The 19,595-nt window shown below is 44.2% G+C and overlaps 2 protein-coding genes across 2 annotated transcripts in view; both read left to right on the top strand.

Moving 5' to 3' along the window:
* The window catches only part of LOC120824385 (adenylate cyclase type 1), a 34,601-nt gene extending 28,460 nt beyond the window's left edge, over positions 1-6,141 (top strand). The window contains exons 16-20 of the mRNA XM_040185194.2: positions 786-932; positions 1,340-1,438; positions 1,871-1,985; positions 3,165-3,289; positions 3,704-6,141. Of these exons, the coding sequence (XP_040041128.2) occupies positions 786-932; positions 1,340-1,438; positions 1,871-1,985; positions 3,165-3,289; positions 3,704-4,033 (816 nt within the window). The 3' untranslated portion in view covers positions 4,034-6,141. The remainder of the gene's footprint in view (positions 1-785; positions 933-1,339; positions 1,439-1,870; positions 1,986-3,164; positions 3,290-3,703) is intronic.
* Positions 6,142-16,493: 10,352 nt separating this feature from the next.
* Positions 16,494-19,384, top strand: LOC120824330 (insulin-like growth factor-binding protein 1). Its single transcript, XM_040185075.2, has 4 exons — positions 16,494-17,221; positions 17,369-17,532; positions 17,848-17,976; positions 18,259-19,384. Exons 1-4 carry the CDS (start codon positions 16,849-16,851, stop codon positions 18,367-18,369), a joined length of 777 nt encoding a protein of 258 aa, XP_040041009.1. The 5' UTR covers positions 16,494-16,848; the 3' UTR covers positions 18,370-19,384.
* Positions 19,385-19,595: the final 211 nt, after the last annotated feature.

The raw sequence follows: 19,595 nt of genomic DNA, 5'->3' as shown, positions 1-19,595 counted from the left end.
TTAGCACGCAGGCAAAAGCCACAAAGACAATTTTGGTCAGTAGGTTAAATTCATTGTTAATTTCTGTCTTGACACAGGATTTGCTAAAAATAATCAAAAGTATCTGCGGTCTTATCCTGTAACAATCAGAGGGCTGTGCATTGGGCGGTGCAGGGATCATCTGAGGTAGTAAACACTGGGGGCAGGAAGTCAGGAAGTATGTTCCCGGCGCGTTGGTATAGAAAGGCTTCCTCTCTTTCCTCTGGGCTAAAGTTCACTCGTACACTGTATCCATAACATGGAATTCAAAGTACCGAAGCTCCAAGTGTTTTGCAGGATGGGAACCACCACATACAAAACGTGGTGCTTTTTTGCCCTTTACATACATAACCTCAGTCACCATGTGCACTGCAACCCAAAAGTTGGTCTTTGGTGGTTTTATGTGCTTTTTCCCCTGAATAACTTGAGGCAGGATTTGCAATACAACTACTTGTATGTTGTCAGAAACAACAAAACATTTACGATCTCTAGAATCTTCACAAGGAGTTTATATGGCTAAAACACAGTGGCTAAATAATCCAGTGGCTACATAATCCAAGGCTTTTTATAACAAGGGACCATCTCGTGTTGGGAACGATGTAGCCGCATTGCTTCGGTCAATAGCTAGCGTGAAATGAAATCATCGACATTAATAGACAGTTCGAACACTGGACTGTTTCCAGCCACCGTCACAGCACATATGCACAAACACATCACAGAAAGCTACTCCTTGAAGTATAACAGAGTTGATTAACTGTCCCCTCCAGGACTTGTACTACCAGTCCTACGCTCAGGTCGGAGTGCTGTTTGCCTCCATCGCTAACTTCAACGACTTCTACATTGAGCTGGACGGGAACAACATGGGCGTCGAGTGCCTCAGGCTGCTCAATGAGATCATCGCTGACTTTGATGAGGTGAGAAAATTCTTTGTTGCATCGTGAATCTGCGGTTTATATATATAGTCTTCAAATCTATACAGTTTTCAAATATTCTGGAGAATTTGGGGTGAAGCTTTGGCGCAATATGACGTCTGCAATGTCATTTTTTAAAGATGACATCGTGGTCTTGGCTTTGAAAGGCACTGTGTTTATTGATGCAACATAATAAGCGATGGTTACGGTTAAGACAGTTCTCCAGAATCAGGAATTACTAACAGATGCCTTTTGCTTGAATCTGTCACCAACCACATAATGCATCAATTTACTCAAACAGGCTTCAATAGTCCATTTTAAATTTCATTTTGAATGGTTTGCCAAACACAACCTACATTTAGTAAAAGTAGTTATGCTTACATCCTGTTTTTTTTTTTTAACCCCTCCAGTTGATGGACAAAGACTGCTACAGAGATATAGAGAAAATCAAGACTATTGGCAGTACATACATGGCTGCAGTAGGGCTGGTTCCTACAACTGCCTCCAAGGTACGCTTCATTTCATCCTGTTTGCAGGGTATTAGCACGTTCTGAAATGGTTCAACAATAAACAGCCGTTTTGCAGGTAGCTATTTTTTCCAGCCGTTGGTATTTAGAACGCTGTCACATTTCAGTCAACAAATCCTCTGCGAGGGATTAACGGCCTCCGTGGCTCAGCATATTCGGCATTCATAAAGTTTCTTTAAATCCTGCAAAGATGACAAACAAAAGAACCCTTTCTGCAACTCCGCTTAAACTTAACACTCCGTCACAAAGTTGGTTTGACCTTGGGGGGAAAACCCTGGTGCGTGCTTCAGTGGTGGTTGTAGATTATAATGTGTAAAATCCAGTCCGGGGAACCAAACTGAAGAGTAGTAATCCCTTCCTACCTTTGATGTAAGCATGCCTGTCTTTGCGGTAATCTGTGTTTCTTATTCACAGACTAAGAAGTCCATCACCTCACATTTATGCACAGTGTCAAATTTTGCCATCGACATGTTTGACGTGCTGGATGCCATCAACTACCAGTCTTACAACGACTTTGTCCTGAGAGTCGGTGAGTGGAACACACACACACACACACACACACACAATGGTCTATGTAAACATTGGCGTTGGAGCTCTTGACCTGTTGCACTCGACACCACCGAAGCTCAGTGCCGGTAAGTTTTGGGGAAATGCATCACTGGCAGAGCGTTCCCTGCAGGAAGCTCGTCACGGCGAGACCTGAAGTTCTGGGTTCCATTGTGTTGGGTATCCTGTGGGGAGCCTGCAACAGGAGCCCTTGTTTAATCCCAGCGCAGCCTGGTGTACACAGTGCCATCCTGTCCGCTGACAGTGGGGCTCCATGTGCATAAACTGCAAGTGTTTGTGTACTTAGCTGAACCCTGGTTGCAGAACTGCAACTTCTGATAGTCTGTGTCTAAGTGCAGAAAAACAAAGATTGACCTGGTTTGACTTTGTCTACATGTGCTGCTGCCCGACCTCCTAATCATGTAGAACTGTGGCTGTAACCATGAAGCATACAATTCATTTGCAATGATTTGATGATGCAAAGGCAGAACCTTGCTACTTATTATTTTTCAATACTAGAGGCAGGCATTGAATTACAGCAGCAGCAATTGAGATACAGTAGGAGGGGGCGGATCAATGTGTTTGTTATCAGTACTTACTGATTAGGAGTGAAACAGAAAAAGAAAAATTGAATCAGTTGCATAGCTGATGAATCTGGGTTCCGATATCTTATTTATTATTACAAAAGTTCCTTTGTGTTAAACAGAGAAAGGTAAAGTTAAATGCCAAATAAACTCAGTCAAATTGAACACGTACGTAAAGTTAAGAGACAAAGTTGTCACCGGAAGCGGCATTCGGCTTTGAAAGGGCTACAAATGGCTAAATGATTTCTGTTTTTAATGACAAAATAATTTGAAAATATGGTTTGTATGATTGAAAAGATGAAAATGACACAGGTTTACTGTTATCTGACTGAAAGAGCAGGCGATTTGCATTGTTTCAAACCGTGTCTCGGCAAAAATGCATAGCAGTACATTGTGCGGTATCTACACTGACTCCAAATCACCACTCACAGCTTGGAAAAGAGTTTTTAAATGTCAAACCCCATTTCAACTATCAACACAAGGAAACCTTCCTCAGTGGCAAAGTTATTTTAAACGTAGGCCTATGTATATTTAAAAAAATAAATTGTGAAACAAGCATGTTTTTTTTATGTATCCAGGTATCAATGTGGGACCAGTGGTGGCAGGAGTGATTGGAGCCAGAAGACCTCAGTATGACATCTGGGGGAACACAGTGAATGTAGCCAGCAGGATGGACAGCACTGGCGTACAAGGAAAGATACAGGTAGAGCACAGCAGTCCACTCTTTACTACACATTGCATAGGAATCCAAATCCAAATCGAACGAGACCCACTCGAAAGGAGATAAAAGCTACATAATTCTTTTTAAGGTTTTAGGGATTTTTGTGTGTGTACATGGACATTTCTAGAGGTCCCCCCTCTTTCCAGCCTTTATGCTAAGCTAACACCTCAGGGCTGTGCCTTTGTATTTAGCCTACAGACACCAGAGAGGTATTACCCTTCCTTGATTGCTCTCAGAAAGAAAATTAAGTACGGCAGCAATTATTATTATTATCATTATGTAGCAATTAGTCCCTGTGCTTGAGATTACATAAAACCAATCAAGCGTATTTGAGTCACTTCGTATGAAGAACTGATATCTGAAAGACACCTCCTTCCTCTTTGTCTCCTTCTTCAGGTAACAGAAGACGTCCATCGCCTCATCGCAGACTACTACGACTTTGTGTGCCGAGGGCAGGTCAGTGTGAAGGGCAAAGGTCAGATGCTCACGTACTTCCTGGAATGGCGCAGGCCAGGCAGCAGGCTGTCTCAGATCCAGCACCAGTCCGGCAACGCCGAGCGTCGGCCCAGCAGTTTCACCCAGAGCAGCGTGTGCACCAGGTTGAGCCCCGCCCCCACCGTGACCACCTACGCCACCGGCAGGACCACGTGCCCGAGTGTGGTCAAACCAACCACCTCCACAAGCACCACCAGGTACCTGCCCACTGTACCTATTGCAACAGTGTGACGGATGCTGTCTCCGTGGTTATTGTGGGCGTTGAGGGTGGAGTTGTGGAGATAGCGTGGATGGCAGCAAGACAGCGGCGGCAGAAAGAAGAAAGACCTCCGCTCTCCTTCTACTGTCTGCGGACACTGATGGTCTGAGGCGAGGCGTGGATTCCGAGGAGGCCCTCGACGGGACTCTGCCCCCACACTGGAGTCCTGTTTGTTGTTTCACACCTTTAGCTACGTTGCTCTGTAACCAAGGTAACGGACGTTTATTGACCACAAATAACTAAATCAATATAAAGACAATAGCACAGTTGATAGTGTAGCATGCAACTACCCCATCCAGAAATTCCTTTAACAACCTGAGGTGACCCTTTCATCTCAGAATAAAACCAAATCAGTGCTGTTGCCTTAGCAACCACTCTTCACACTGAGTTTTTCTTTGCCATCTTTTGCCATTCTTTATTGATTTATTGGAATTCATATAACTTAACGTACATTGTCGTCCAAACAATTCATGTTTTTACAGTGGATGAAGCCAAATGTATAATTGTAACTGGCAGTTAACGGTATAAACTTGCCAAACTATGACAGGATATTGCCTTCAATCATCACCTGGATGTTTGTGCCCCACCGAACCAACGGCACATGAGGTTATCTCTTGAATCCCTGAGCCGAACCGCTCAGTGTCTTTAAGTGCATGAAGCCACAACCGCATTTCCGTCTTGTTCGCTGTCTGTTTCCCTGTGACAACCGGCTTCCGGATTCTTCCTCGTCAAAGTGTAGCAATAAAGCGGTTCGTCTTCAATCTCAGCCCCTTGCATGTAAGCAGCTGGACCCTATTTTGACCTGATAGTGTATGTAGCCAATAGAGTGTGCACAGCTCGCCACGCCAGTCTGTATCTCAGTGGAGTTGAAGCATGACTTGAAAAACTTATTTTCTGTAATTGTGTGAGTGCGATTACTTCCTTGTGGATCTCTATTAGTTTGTTTTCTGCGTGCCAGTTTGTTAAGACATTTTTATCTCTTCAACTATTTTTACGAACTAAAAGCTGCTTTGGTCGGGAGAATAAAACCGCTGTTTATGAGGAGACACCCAAAACCTCCACGTCTAGTTTACTCGCACAGAGTCAGACGGTTTATTTCATGGTACAGCATGCTCCTCACAGTACAGTTTACCGTTAACTCCTCTAATCTGCTCTAGCATGCACCGGCTGCACGCCTGTGGCTCTGACATGCATGCTTTTGATGAAACGTTCATGCAGGCGCAGCAGTGACACGGTGACTCGATTTTAATGTGGTCCTCATGCATGCGCTAACGGTAGCGGTCCTCTTGAATGTAAGGTGCTTTTTTGACCTGTGTCTTCTTCATGAGCTTGGCGTGTGAACCCTTGAGGACGTTTTCAGGACGGTTTGACATCAGGCCGGGGGTCCCTCGTCCTCCTCCCCGCTCCTGCTGTAGTAGACAGGTAGCAGGTTTACAAATGTGCCAACCTATTTTCATAAACATATCAAAGTTGTTGGTGTTGAACTGTAGCAGAACTGAATGTGCGGCTACGGTTATTGTGGATTTATTTTTGTTGACGCCTGTATTTTTGCTGTTTCAGATGTTCTTTAACAGTTTTGTAACTTACCAATGAAAGAACAGAAAGAGATTTATTAAGACACCATAACCTGACTGAAATAATGTAATTGTACTTCTTATCATATAAAAAAGAGATTTAAAGTCGCTACGGTAGCTTGGATCCTTACTTTGAGTTTCTAAGAGATTAAAAATAAGGATTTTTATACACTTGCTTTCAACAGTTTGTGGAAAGTTAATGGAAATTAGTTATGTATAATATTTTTTCCTGTAAATTGGATATTTTCATACTGTATGATACGGGTTTCAATCGTTATGTGTAGGTACTACTTGCTATTATTGTACATTGTCTTTTTCAAAGATATATAATGAACGATCCGATATTTGTCAAGTTCTTTTGTTGAAGATGTATTTATTGAGATGTTTTATGTGAATGTAAATTTTGTTAAAGATGATATTTTATACTAAGTGTTTGCACTGCGAGGATATGGACGTATTATGATTATAAAAATAAAGCCAGCGAGGACATGTCTCCTGGAGTTGAATAAGCTTCTCCGGGGCTCTTTTTAACACACACACACACACACGCATTTAACGTAGATATGGAGGGTCCACAGACGCGGTTACAATGTTGCGTAACATTTGAAAAACAGAGTAGCTGTTGTTAGTTTGGACATGTTGAGGTCAGTTTCAGCCTGTTTTTCAGAAGGAGCCTCATACTGGTGTTATGAACACATCTGCTACCAAAAAAACATCACAGCTGAGTTTGTGTGTGTGTGTGTGTGTGTGTGTGTGTGTGTGTGTGTGTGTGTGTGTGTGTGTGTGTGTGTGTGTGTGTGTGTGTGTGTGTAGAGAGCAGATACTGTACGGTATGGGCGGATAACAAAGACCACTACTGTGACAACCTCCCGTTTCTGATATTGAGGCTTGATAGTTCTCTGTGGGAAGAATGTTGCTGTTGATTTCAGAAAGGTGCCTCGTTTAAATTAATTCACGTTACTTTTTCTATAACCAATAATAAAAAATAGTTAATGATTTAGTAATAATACTAATAATACCTTGTAGAGCGATCCTTTCAGCTACTTTGTCTAAAAAATATGACAAATATGTAGAATAAGTACTAATAATTAATAACTTAATAAATGTCAAAAGAAGTGACAGTAATGTCACCCGGTTTCTGGGTTAAGGTCCTAACGGAACGTGTAATAAAACCAAGCAGCTAGCAACTGGAACAACTGATAAACAACATAGTATGCATATTTCTAATAGATTTTGCATATATTTGTGTAATTTTCCTGTTTCTCCTACACTCCAAAGGAAAGTTTTAAAAGTTCGTGACTCACCGTTTCAGCAAAACAACAACCGGCCTCTTTCACAGCTGACAGTTTGACATTATGATCAATAACCTTCATCATCGCTGCAATTGGCTCACTGGCTCATTTGGGACGATGTACTGAGCATTTTCTCATGTAATTAATTACATCTGTGGAATTCTTGCTGTGGATTCCCGACTGATTAGCGCGTATCACATATCTGAGGATGTAAGTGAGTCTGTGTGAAATCCTTAAATGCTGTGAACAGTTCAGAATGTCTGCCGTTAAGACCCACAAAGGACTCGATCCCAGTCTATTCGTTTTGGATGTTTTTAACATGTGGAGCTCCGCTTTGGTCAAAATGAACAACTGAGAAAGTCCATTTGAAAAAACGGGTAAAAACCCTTGAGCTGGCGCTTTCCAAGGCAACTTCTCTACTTTCCCCCATCGGTGACTAAGTTAGGAAATGACACCGACGAACCTCTCTGGACCAAACCAACCGATGCCTTTGTGGCGAGGACAGAGTTGAGCAGTCGAGAGTGTGAGAAAGGTGTCTGGACGTCGGCGGCTTACGCACGACCCCTCCCTCCTCCACCTCTTCCCCACCAGAGAAATCTAACTGTGTTTGTAAAAGGAAAAAGAACAAGACAAAAGCAAAACAAACGTGGGACCTTATCTTTTTGTCTGTTTGTGTGTTGAGCTGAGTGCGAAGTGATGTTTAAGTCCTGTCGCAGGAAGCACCCACTTCCAAACATTCATCAACACACTGTGTGTGTGTGTGTGTGTGTGTTTGCTGCTGGTGTGTGTAGAGTAAAGCCGCTGGGAGTGTTGTGCTATGTAGTGCATAATGAGTGACAGATTGTCATGGCAACACAACAAGATCACGCCATGACGGGAAACTATCAGGGTCGTGTTTTTCAACGGGTAAATCATGAACCAGTCGGCCGGCCTCGTCCTTCTTCTGTTGGCTTTGTGATTCATGCTGATTGTGTGGAATCTCCTCAAAGGACGTCAGTGCTCCGCTTTATGTTGACAACTGAGAGGTTTACAGCCAGCAGGTGCGCGACACGGCCGTCCCAATGACACACAGGGAGAGAAGTGGGTGGAAACAGAACTTTTCAGGCCCGGTTTACAGCTGTGGCATCAGCAGCCGTAAGTCAGGTGCTGCCGAGTGAAGATGGTCCGTGACGCAGAGCACCAGGTCAACGGAGCCACAGCCCCCGCCGGCCCCTCACGCTGCTTACTCAGTGACCCTTGTGTCATAACATCCTTTACAGTAAACCACTGCTGGAAGTGTGGGAGGCAAAGAACATAAACCTATTGCTTAAATGTGTGCGTGTGAACAACTTTTATATTCTTTGCAGCTGCATGAATGTGTTTATGCCTCGTTTTGAGGCTGTGTTTAGGTGAGTGCAATTTAGTGTGGCACCGAGGCCAAACAAGTGTTGATCTTTTAACTCAACATTGAACGTGTGTTACGTTTGCAGCATGTAGCTGAGATCAAACGGGGACCTTCTCGCCGTGAAAACAAAGAGGCCCTGGTGGCCTGAATCAATGGTTCCCAAACTAGAGGGCAGGACCCCTCAATGGGTCGCAAGATGAATCCGATGGGTTCCGAGATGACAAGATATGAAAGAGAAGGAGATGTTAATCCCGCTACTCGAAAGTAGGATATTTTTTAAACAAACTGGATTCATAATGGTAGAAAGCGTTGGTTGTTTGTCTCGGGTAAGTGGTTCCGTCTACATTTTGAAGTAATCTAGAGGCACACGTTGAATAAATCCACCTTGGCATGAGAGTACGTTAGATATTGCGACACTCACAGTCTGGAGATGGAACTATACTGAAGATCAGTGAAGAGTTAATTAAGTAAGTCGAAAAACCATGAAAGGACATGAACATTGTTTTGGATAAGCTACTAGGGTTGCGTTTGTCTGGATTAGTTTGGGTTATTTGGAACTTTTTGACAATAGATTTCAAAATATGTCTCCCTCCTATTTGGTTGCAATCTACAGTAAACAGACTCTCACAGTCATCTCTGCAGAAAACAAATATAGGCTTGGCAGGTTTGGACTTGGAAATTTTATCTGGGAAAATAATTGGTTTCAGGAAAACAAACTTGATCTCCAACTGTTTTTTAAATCTGCTTTTTTTGGGTGAAATCGTGGATATTTGTAGGCATTACAAGTTCCAAAAGGCTGAATGTCCTTCTAATATCAGAATGCATTTCAGATGTAACAGACTATTTGCTCAACATTTAGCCTCCCAGGGCTTCCACGTTGTCAGGCACAGAGCCCAGTTAGGCGTTAACGCACATGATTTTCCTTAAGGTTTGCTTTCTGATTGATCAAATCCATATGCGCTCCAATACTTCCAGTGTACAGAACTGCAAATGTTTTTCAGAGAAATTCTGTTTCGTAACAAAGTTTCTGCAAAGGTGAGAAACAAAACGTCTAGAGGTCTCCAAAACACAAACTGCTCCCTTCTGATTAGTTGAGAAAAAACATCCTCCCACGAGATTGTTCCTCATCAAGGATTTCCCCAGTGCAAGAGTGTTATTCTCTGTCTTGTACATTATGTTTTCCCTGCAAGCACATGAGCACAGATACACACAGGGTCAACGAACTGCGTGTTGTGAAAGAACAGCAGTGACCCTTACTAACCTTCTGCAATACGGCTCCTGCATGTTTGGTCTCTTCTGAACGTCCACGCAGATGGAATGTGACGTGCTGAGAACGAACACCTTAAAACACACAGAAAATGTCATAACAACCTCAGAAACAGAGCGGACTAAGGTGACCTGACATAAACTGAATCCTGTGAGAAACAGATCTGGCGAATAATGCGTTGACCTACAGACTCACATCAGCAGACATGTGATGTCCCACTGCTGAAATGGATTAAATACATATTTCTCCTCTTAGTCATGCAGGAATCTCACCACACAGACACAGTACCAGTCAAAGGTGTTTGGTTTGGGGGTTTCTTTTTCCAGTTTTTGAGTTGTCTGCCGCCATCCCGATACACAGTAGGGAGGCAAGTGGAATTTTTTGTTTTTGTTTTTTTTGTTTTCAAAGAATTGAAAAAGAATGGTGCTCTTTAGAGCATCAACAAAATACTCCTTTTATCCCCTCCTGCACATCATAAACTGCAGTGTGACTTCAATATAATGGCTTCAATGTACACAAAAAAAGCTGGTGCAAGGACGAAGCCTACAGAATTGGTGGATATTTTTACAGAAAGAGAATATAAACATTAACCTTCTGGAAAAAACTTGGTATGCTTCAATGCTCTATTTGTAACATTATTATATGTACACTGTCAGCAGTGTTCCCCTTGTTGGGAGCCATTCCGATGTTGAGCGCCCTGTGGAGGCAGTTCCTCAATCATGGCTTTGCTCTGAATTCCATATAGAGATGGTCAATTTAAGCAGCCTTCCTTTTACACGAGGTGTTGAAAATGTTATGAAGAAAACTGACACTGGACTAGAATGTCCAGTCTCATGTTCGTCTTTTGAAAAGGAGATGCATTGCATGAGTTAGCACAATGTACCCAGATGCTAAACTCTGTTTATCACAGTGTGTTTAACATTAACAAACATTAGTCTCATCTGTTCTTTGTATACCCAACAAACCATCTCTCTCCTGCATGTACTACAATGCCATGCTGCACAATTAGCTGGACCTTCGGGGGGCAATGAAGTTGAGCGTTAAGTGGAGTCCATCCATGCCACTTCACAAGAGTGGCTACTGTAACACTTCCTGGCTGGACACGATCCTACAGGCTTTATTTATCGCAGAGAATCCTTTGATGTGGATGTTCTGGACAGACTGTCTAAACCATCTTCAAGACGCACATGTGAGGGAAGGAAGGGGGAGGAGCAGGAGGGAAGGAGCAAAGTAACAGTGAGCCTGCATGGGGACACAATAATGGTAAATCCTAACAACACAGCTCCCCTTACACATTAGGCCAATTGTTTACAGTTAACTTTGCCAAGTGCAATCCTCTGGCTCAGATTTCCTTCTACCTCTCATTAGGGCCACAGCGAGAGAGGGAAGCACTGCAGCTAAACTCACACACATACAAACAGAGAGAGAGAGAGAGAGAGGCGGAAACTCCACACAATGGATGCTGGCGCATGGGAGCCTGGATTTCCTGGCTTTCCCACACACAATTGTACCATCACAAGCTCGTAGATTTGAAAACACACCGAAACTTGCATGGAAACCGTCATACGACACATCAAGGTGCTGCAAAGACAGTGAGTGTGTCCCAAGACTCCTCGGCCATGAATGACCTCTGCTCTGTTTTGGTGTTTTTCTCCCAAACCCCGTTCTATGATCTGCGCTGCTTGTTCAATAAGACGTGGGTCATCCGATTAAGGAAATCTTGTGAGAAGGAGAGGAGAAGAAAAAGAACAACTTTGCTGAGGATTAGTGTCATTGTGCTCACTCACATCACATTCCTGGCTGCTGATTCGCAGCCCTGGGAGAGGACGCTGGTTAACCAGACCACGCCATCGACGCCACACAGTCGCTCACAGAGACCAGAGCTTCCATCTGCACCACTACATCAGCCTTAAACATTCATTCCACTCAGCAGGATGTGTTTTAATTGAAATCAAACCTCAAAACATTACATGATGTGTTTCAAGTTGCCCGATTAATACTTGCTTTCCGTTCCTAACCCATAAACCTTTAAAAAAAAAGTATGTTCTTTATAGAATAATCCCCTAGATAAGAAACCTTTTTTTGGTTGCTCTTCCACTTGCATGATTAAAGTCCATTTACCGACAACTATCTCATTTCAAATTCATTCTGAATTATCACTGCTAAAATTATATTTATATAATATCTATTATTATAAGATTGTTATGTGAGTAATGTGTGCATTGTTGTGCATGCCATCCCATTTCCCTCAGTCATGTTGTTATTATTGATGGGCATGTTAACGCGTTATAAATGCGTTACAACGTGCACCAATTGTTGCTCCCACTGATGACATGTAGGCTCACACAGCAGTCTGATAATACAGCATCTGCACTCTGTGAAAGATGGTTTTCTCTTGCTGGTCATATTGTTCAGAAGAGGAGAGGTTCTTTATCATCTGAAGACGTAAATAACCTTGTGTGTTTTAGCAACTTGTTTGGTGCAGAGGAGTAAGAAAATGTAAAGTCGGAGAAATGGATAAAAAAAGTGGAAGTTAATTTTGTCATTGTGTAACTGCTCTGAAAGTGTTTTTTCTGCTAGACCACTTACCTCACTATGACCCTTACTAATGAAGGGTTATAGAAAAAGTTATTGTTGTTCCATGCGGGTTCTGTACGATACCTGTACCTGTGTGTGTTTCTGAGCCTGTGACTTGGCCTGTACCTGTACCAGTACATGTACCTGTACCTGTACCTGCACCTGTTCCTGTACCTGTACCCATACCTGTTCCTGTACCTGTACCAGTACCAGTACCAGTACCAGTACCTGTTCCTGTTCCTGTACCATACCTGTACCTATGTGCGTACTTGTGCCTGTTTCTGAGCCTGAGCCTGTGACTTGGTCTGTTCCTGTACCTGTACCTGTTCCTGTACCTGTACCTGTACCTGTACCGGTACCGGTACCTGTTCCTGTACCTATACCAGTACCAGTACCAGTACCTGCACCTGCACCTGTTCCTGTACCTCTACCCATACCTGTTCCTGTTCTTGTACCTGTACCAGTACCTGTACCTGCACCTGTTCCTGTACCCGTACCTGTTCCTGTTCATGTACTTGTACCAGTACCTGTATCTGTACCTGTACCAGTACCAGTACCGGTACCTGTTCCTGTACCATACCTGTACCTATGTGCGTACTTGTGCCTGTTTCTGAGCCTGAGCCTGTGACTTGGTCTGTACCTGTACCTGTTCCTGTACCTGTACCTGTTCCTGTACCTATACCAGTACCAGTACCTGTACCTGCACCTGCACCTGTTCCTGTACCTCTACCCATACCTGTTCCTGTACCTGTACCAGTACCTGTACCTGCACCTGTTCCTGTACCCATACCTGTTCCTGTTCATGTACTTGTACCAGTACCAGTACCTGTATCTGTTCCTGTACCTGTACCTGTACCGGGACCTGTTCCTGTTCCTGTTCCTGTACCAAACCTTTACCTATGTGTGTACTTGTGCCTGTTTCTGAGCCTGTGACTTGTTTTGTATCTGTACCTGTACCTGTTCCTGTACCTATACCAGTACCTGTATCTGTTCCTGTACCTGTACCTGTATCTGAAACCTTGATCCTGGAACTTGTACCTGTGCTGTATATCTACCTGTACATCTGCCTTTGTAAGCCTGCATTTGCTTTTGTTCACTTTATTTGGTCAATTTGGTCAATAACTGTTCAACTTTTCCAGTCGTGTCTGCCTGTCTGTATTTATACACTCATCCGGTTGTTCCCTCTGCCCTGATAACCTCTCAAGTATTACCCCTGAGTGCATTGAGTAAGGTACAATAACAGAAATTCTTCCTCTCCTTCCAAATGACGGAAGTGCATATATGCGTTAACCCCAGAGAGCCTCTGGGTGTCGGCCTGTGTAGTATTCACACAGGTATGCATTCTTTCTGTGGGTGCGATTTCAAACAACTCTGTTTTTTTGAGCTCATCCGTCAGAGACGCCCTCCAAAGGGCAAGGTTTTGATCACCATAAACGGAACCTGGAGGGTGTGTTTGCCTGCAGGTGTGTCTGTGCATGTGTGTGTGGATGTGGATGTGCGTGTGGGTGTGGATGTGCGTGTGGGTGTGAGCAGCTACTCGCTACTGAGACAACAAGACTGTTTTTCCCGATGCTCTTGTCAAAAGTAAACATTCCAGTCTTGGGACGTTCAATGCCAAGCGCAGTTTGATGTCCATCATGTGACATCGGAAAGAGTTGGGAACCCCGGCTCTTTCAGATGTCCACCCCCACCCCTACCATGGCTCTTTGTAGCACAAACCCTGCAGCCCCCATTCGAGGGATTTGTGGTTTTTGTGCCGGGGACTTGGCTCTTGGATTGATCCTGCTGTGTACATGTGTTTTTGAAAAAGGAGGTCTATTCCTGACCTGCGAAAACTGTGTTCTGTTTGACCACTCAGATACCACATGTGGCTCTTCCATGAGAACACTTCATATGTTTAATCCCCCACGCCGCTCCGTCTCTACATAAACCTCCTAATTCCCAGACGGGCGCATGCTGTGCTTTTCAACAGCAGCCAGTCCGACATATGAGGTCCTGTATTAGAATATCACAGACCATCTTTATACAGGAGCGGAGGCCTTGCAGGGAGCGGTAAAGGAGATCAATCTTAAGTTGAGTTGAACATTTGAGCAAAATAAAGAAAATAAATGATTTAGCTCCTTGGTAGTCCACTTTCACAATCCACCGGAGGACAGACTGAGAGAAACATACTGGATGTAACACAGGAAACGTTTGAAAGTGGTAAACCTGAAAAGCAGTTTTGAAAGGTATTTTTGATTCTTGAAGCGGTGCCACAATGAAAAGATGCCGTTTTACAGGTACATTTCTTTAAATGTTTAGCTTGCGGGTAGGTAACTGCATTAAACACTAACCTAAATGAAAAGTAGGACTACAGACTACGGTGCGTTGTGGTGAAGCGTAATTAGCAAACTACATTTTGTCAAGTACCATTCCTAAATAGGTCATATACAGTAGGTAATTACTTTAATCAACTATATACATATTGTCTGAGTTTAACATCATTATGATATATATGTATGTTGTGGAGTGAATGTACAATATTTACACCTTTTTCAAAGTAGTATTTAAATACGTGTACCTTTTCCTCTCACAGTTGGCATGATGAGAATGATCATATTGAGTTATGCGTTAAAATACATTCTGTCCAGTGAGAGTGAGAAAAAACAAACATAGGAACATTCTGTATGTGACATGCTGTATTCAGTCGCACATGCGCACATCATTTATTGAATGGACCAAATGAAACCATTATACAAACTTCAAACTGACAGAAATTTATTCTACGTATTTTTTAGTGGCAAACAAGAATCATAAGAGTACGTTTGGGGAAAACGATACGATATTTCCTTCAATGATATGGAGCAGCCATGGAGACAAACCTACTAACCAAAAATTAGTTTTATTTCCTGTTGACTTAATGTAACTGTTTTATAGTTAACTTTGTATGTAGGAGTTTAGTATGGACATCCTGAACACATTCTTAAGTAAAAGCAGTACAATGCATATTGTTGACTGAAATGATGAGAAGATGGAAATGACGTTAAAACACAAAAGGGATGTCAGTATGTGATTTATTATTAGTGCCTTGTACGTACATACAACATTACTTCCACTCAATCCCCTACTTTGTGTATAATTAAAGTAAAGTACTTTACAATAGTTTTTTTTAGCAGAAGTACACGGTGGCTAAATATGGAAATATTCCAATGAATTAGCTACTGCACTGAATTACTGTGCAGACCTGTTTGTAATCGGCCGTAATCAGATTGACCTAAATGAAGATGTCCCCGTGGTGGGCAGTAGAAAACACTCTCACCACACAACACAGTACTACACTACAGGAAAGGCTTTATTCATCCAGTGCGTTGAGGAATACAGATCAGAGCATCATGTGAGAGTGGCAGTTAACGCCAGTTGACGTCAGATGATGCAATCCTGCAACGCAATTGCACACAACGCAAAGCAGCCCATTGCATCAGAAAAAAGAAATTCATTCAAATTTGAAAATTGATAGCCAGGGTAATGAAAGAGAGGAATCAAAGTGGAGATTTGCTCTGAGGTCGGAGTTCTGGGTGTTTTTTAAAGTCCTAAAGCAAAACACCAAATGCCGTAAAGCAGGCGTGCTGTTCCGGCGTGGGACCATCAAAGCCCCCCGGAGAGCGGCGAGGCAGAGGGACGTGTCTGTGGCCATGTCCACCCGGCCCCATTCATAGCTCGATCCCATACTCGTCACAGGAAACGGGTAGTTACAACGGGACATCTCATGGACGGAGCCCAAAAACCGCTTCAGTGCGCGCGGGTCGGGGGGGGGTCACTTGCCGAACAATCCCCAGCCTCTGACTCAGCGGCGAGCCTCATTTGCGCAGCTATTCCTTCAAAGTGTCTTTTATTATCCCTTCGCAATGCACGGACGCTTTCCCGAGTCCAATCGGAGCCGTTGGTTCGGCTCCCGGTGGGGCCACGCTCTCCGCGCGCAACGTGGGCGCGCGTAAAGTGCGCTCATTACTACAGTTTGCTTCAAAGTTGTGTAAGGAGTACGGGAAGGGCAATTCTTGAAAAGAAAAAAAAAAACCCTGATGAATAGCCCCAGTTGTTCCTCACGAGAGGAGCTTGTGTTTGTCGGCGCGGAAAACACGGAACGGTTTCACCTTTGCAATCGATTAAAATCAGTGACGCCATGTCGGATGTTTGTCATTTAAAACAAACAATAATAAATAAACGCACTGCCTGCGTGGTTGGGATCCGGGCGGGCGGCGGCGTAGGGTAAAGTGATTAAGTGTAGCATGGGAAAAAGGGGGGCGGGAGGGAGGGGGAGGGGTTGGAGGGGGGTCGGGGAGGTCCTTGATTGCAACATCCAACGCTGGTGTCGTCACTCACCAGCGATACGTGCAAGCTCTGCCTGTTCCAAAATAAATATTGTCATGATTGTTGTATTCAAATGAGCTGCCTGGCCGGACATTGGCTGGCCAATCGGAGCCCATCGTATCATCACACCTTCTTTCCAGAAATCATTCATAACGCCGATGCGTCAAACACTCACAGAGGACCCGGCTATAAATACGGCTGCGCGCAACGCACAGTTAGACATTTTCCCCAAAATCAAACGAAAGACGCAACTGAGCCAGAATCGCGTGGGAATCCGACTTCTACCTTTGATTATTCTCTCTACGTTTGACATTCTTGATTTGGTATCCAGCTGACTACATTGGCCATGGGTGGATTATATTTGAAGCACCTCGCGGTGGCAGCGCTGTGCTCCGTGCTGTCCACGGGGACGCTAGGGTCCCCGGTGGTGGGGCCAGAGCCGATCCGATGCGCCCCCTGTTCGGCGGAGAAGATGAGCCAGTGTCCTGATGTGGCGCCAGATTGCGCCGAGGTGTTGCGGGAACCCGGCTGCGGATGCTGCCTCGCCTGCGCCCTGGGAGCCGAGGAGCTGTGCGGGATCTACACGGCGCCGTGCGGCTCCGGAATGAGGTGCACCCCGAGACCCGGCGACCCGCGGCCGCTGCACTCCCTCACCCGGGGACAAGCCGTGTGCACGCAGAGCACTGAGCCCGAGCCGACCCCCGAGCCCCAGACGCAAGGTAGGCCTTTAAGCTCCATACCTCCGGAAAATCCTCGTTCTTGCAATCTTGCAACCCCCCCTTCCCACCCCACCTCCCTAGAGAGACACCTGGCTACAGTCACATTCAGTGAGCCCTGCTTTCCATTCATTCAATGTCTCTCTCCAGAAGTGGGAGAGCCAGACGCCGAGATGGAGAACGCAGCCATCGCCTCGGACCCCGGCCACTACCTACCCGGCCACAGTAAACCCAACGATCCGAGGGCTGCTGCCGAAGCTCAGGAGAGCATGAAAGCCAAACTCATCGCCATCCGCAGGAAACTGGTCGAACAGGTGAGACCGAAGCACGCTGTAGCCTATCTTTTTTTTTTTTTAATCTATAAAATCCCCTGTGTGTACGTTAGCAAAAGTTTTTGGGGGAGGTTTGGGGAGGGGACTCGTGCACCACAAGGGGGAGCTCGCGTGCTGTCCGAGGAGACGATGGGGAGACAGCAGAGAATAGGAACGCTTGTTGCTAAAAGTTTTATATTTGATGTCGGCCCACGTGCTTTCTGATAAGGCCCTGTTTGTGATCCATTCTGCGTGTGGCGCCGTGGAGCTGCGGAACTCTGTTAACCACCTTCTTCCCCACGTGTCCCCTCTCTACAGGGGCCCTGTCACGTGGAGCTCCAGAGAGCCTTGGACAAGATTGTCAAATCCCAGCAGAAGTTAGGGGACAAATTAACCAGATTCTACCTCCCCAACTGCGACAAACACGGGCTTTACAAACCCAAACAGGTAAATTATCTTCCGCCCGATGTTTGATTTATAACTCCAATTAGCATGAGATAATCTCACCAGGTTGTGTGCCTGTGTGTGTGTGTGTGTGTGTATGTGGGAGTTAAAATGATTGAATGAATCTCAGCTTTAAAAGTGTGAGTGCGAGTGAGTGCCCGTTGCATGCAGAGGGTTTTAAGTGTGCGTTTCTTGATGGTGTTACATGTTTAGTATACGTGTGCGTAACAGAATGAAGATCCAAGCGGTTGAATAACGTTATTTCCTGTTTCCTTCCTCCTGCAGTGTGAGTCCTCTCTGGACGGACAGAGGGGTCGCTGCTGGTGTGTGAACTCCTGGAACGGCAAGAAGATTTTAGGGTCGACTGACCTGCCTGCGGACGCCGAGTGCCCTTAAAGAGATTAACCAAGATTAAGTCCAATCTCACAAAAAAAGAAGAATTAAGCCACTGATTTTTCCTTTTTTGATAGCTGTTTATTTATTCTTGTCCATGGTGGTGTTTTATTCAGGTACACTGTCATTTCGGGACTTCGGGCCCCGGCTACCCCGATCCCCTCTCTCCCTCCTGTTCACCCGTCCCAAAGAGAAAATATATCTATTTTTGTTTTTCTGAAAAGAAGATTTTTAATATTGATGCATTTACTTCTACTCTTCAGCCTTATTTATTTCAACTTTATATCATTTTTATTTGTTGTTTGTAATTATTTTATGAGTATTTATATATATTTTTTGCCTTATTGTTATTATTATATTATTATTTTTGTTGGGTGTATAAAGTGTACATATGTATCTTGGCCCTGAGTAACTCCACTAATGAGTTGAGCTCGCTCTACCCTTAAGGAGTTGTTGGGAGGTTTGGTTTGTGAAAAACCAAGCAAGAACAAAAGCACTGAGTTACCAAATGTCATCTAGAAGTATTTCTAAGATTCATTTTCACCTTGTTGTCATGTCTTTTGTTTTGTTTCTGATTTGACACGTGATCAGCTCTTGTCATTAAATGCAAAACTCTCAGTCGGGAATCCTTAAACAGTACTCAGAAAACATTTCCCATGGTTCCGTGGGGTTTGCAGTTTGCATGACAGGCAGTGCCTCCCTGCGCCGCCTCTCAGACGGGTATTTCTACATTAACCTACCTCCAATATTTATGTGTCTGATGTAAGTCGTGTTGATGTATCTGCCAGTTTATCCTACATGTTGCTGTTCTCTCTGACGGAGAAAACATGACCACAAAGAGCGAGTCCCTCCCTCTGCTCATCATCTACGTGCTGCTGTTGGAGAGAGAATTATTGTTTGTATGTGTCTATTCGAAAGTGGCAAACTGCTCACAGGTGTACATGTATACTTTTGTATTTGAGATGTAATGTAAGAAGAAAAAAAAAAGGCGATATATTTAATAAAAAGATTAACCTCAGCTATGCGCTCCCGGCCTTTCTTTCACCTCAGGCACGTTTACTCTGTGTACAAACATCCATAGGTGGCAAAACATCAGCCCCATCGGGGCGTGATTGTGAACGTCTGTGTGTAGATGCACTCCTGCACCACATTTTCTATATTTGGCGTGTTTGTGTGCAGTGTTATCGCTAACGTGGAGGTCCTCGTCTAACTTTAGACAGTTAGTGGGG

Source organism: Gasterosteus aculeatus, chromosome 8 (genome assembly GCF_964276395.1).
Source record: "Gasterosteus aculeatus chromosome 8, fGasAcu3.hap1.1, whole genome shotgun sequence".
NCBI lineage: Eukaryota > Metazoa > Chordata > Actinopteri > Perciformes > Gasterosteidae > Gasterosteus > Gasterosteus aculeatus.
The sequence above is the reverse complement of the archived record's forward strand: the minus strand, read 5'-3'. Positions and strand labels throughout refer to the sequence as shown.

Bases quoted from the DNA above. Each gene is read 5' to 3' on its own strand.
- LOC120824330 (XM_040185075.2), top strand. From the start codon at position 16,849: ATGGGTGGATTATATTTGAAGCACCTCGCGGTGGCAGCGCTGTGCTCC. The intron at 17,533-17,847 runs GTGAGACCGAAG...CCCTCTCTACAG, and splicing joins GCAGGAAACTGGTCGAACAG to GGGCCCTGTCACGTGGAGCT. The intron at 17,977-18,258 runs GTAAATTATCTT...TTCCTCCTGCAG, and splicing joins GGCTTTACAAACCCAAACAG to TGTGAGTCCTCTCTGGACGG.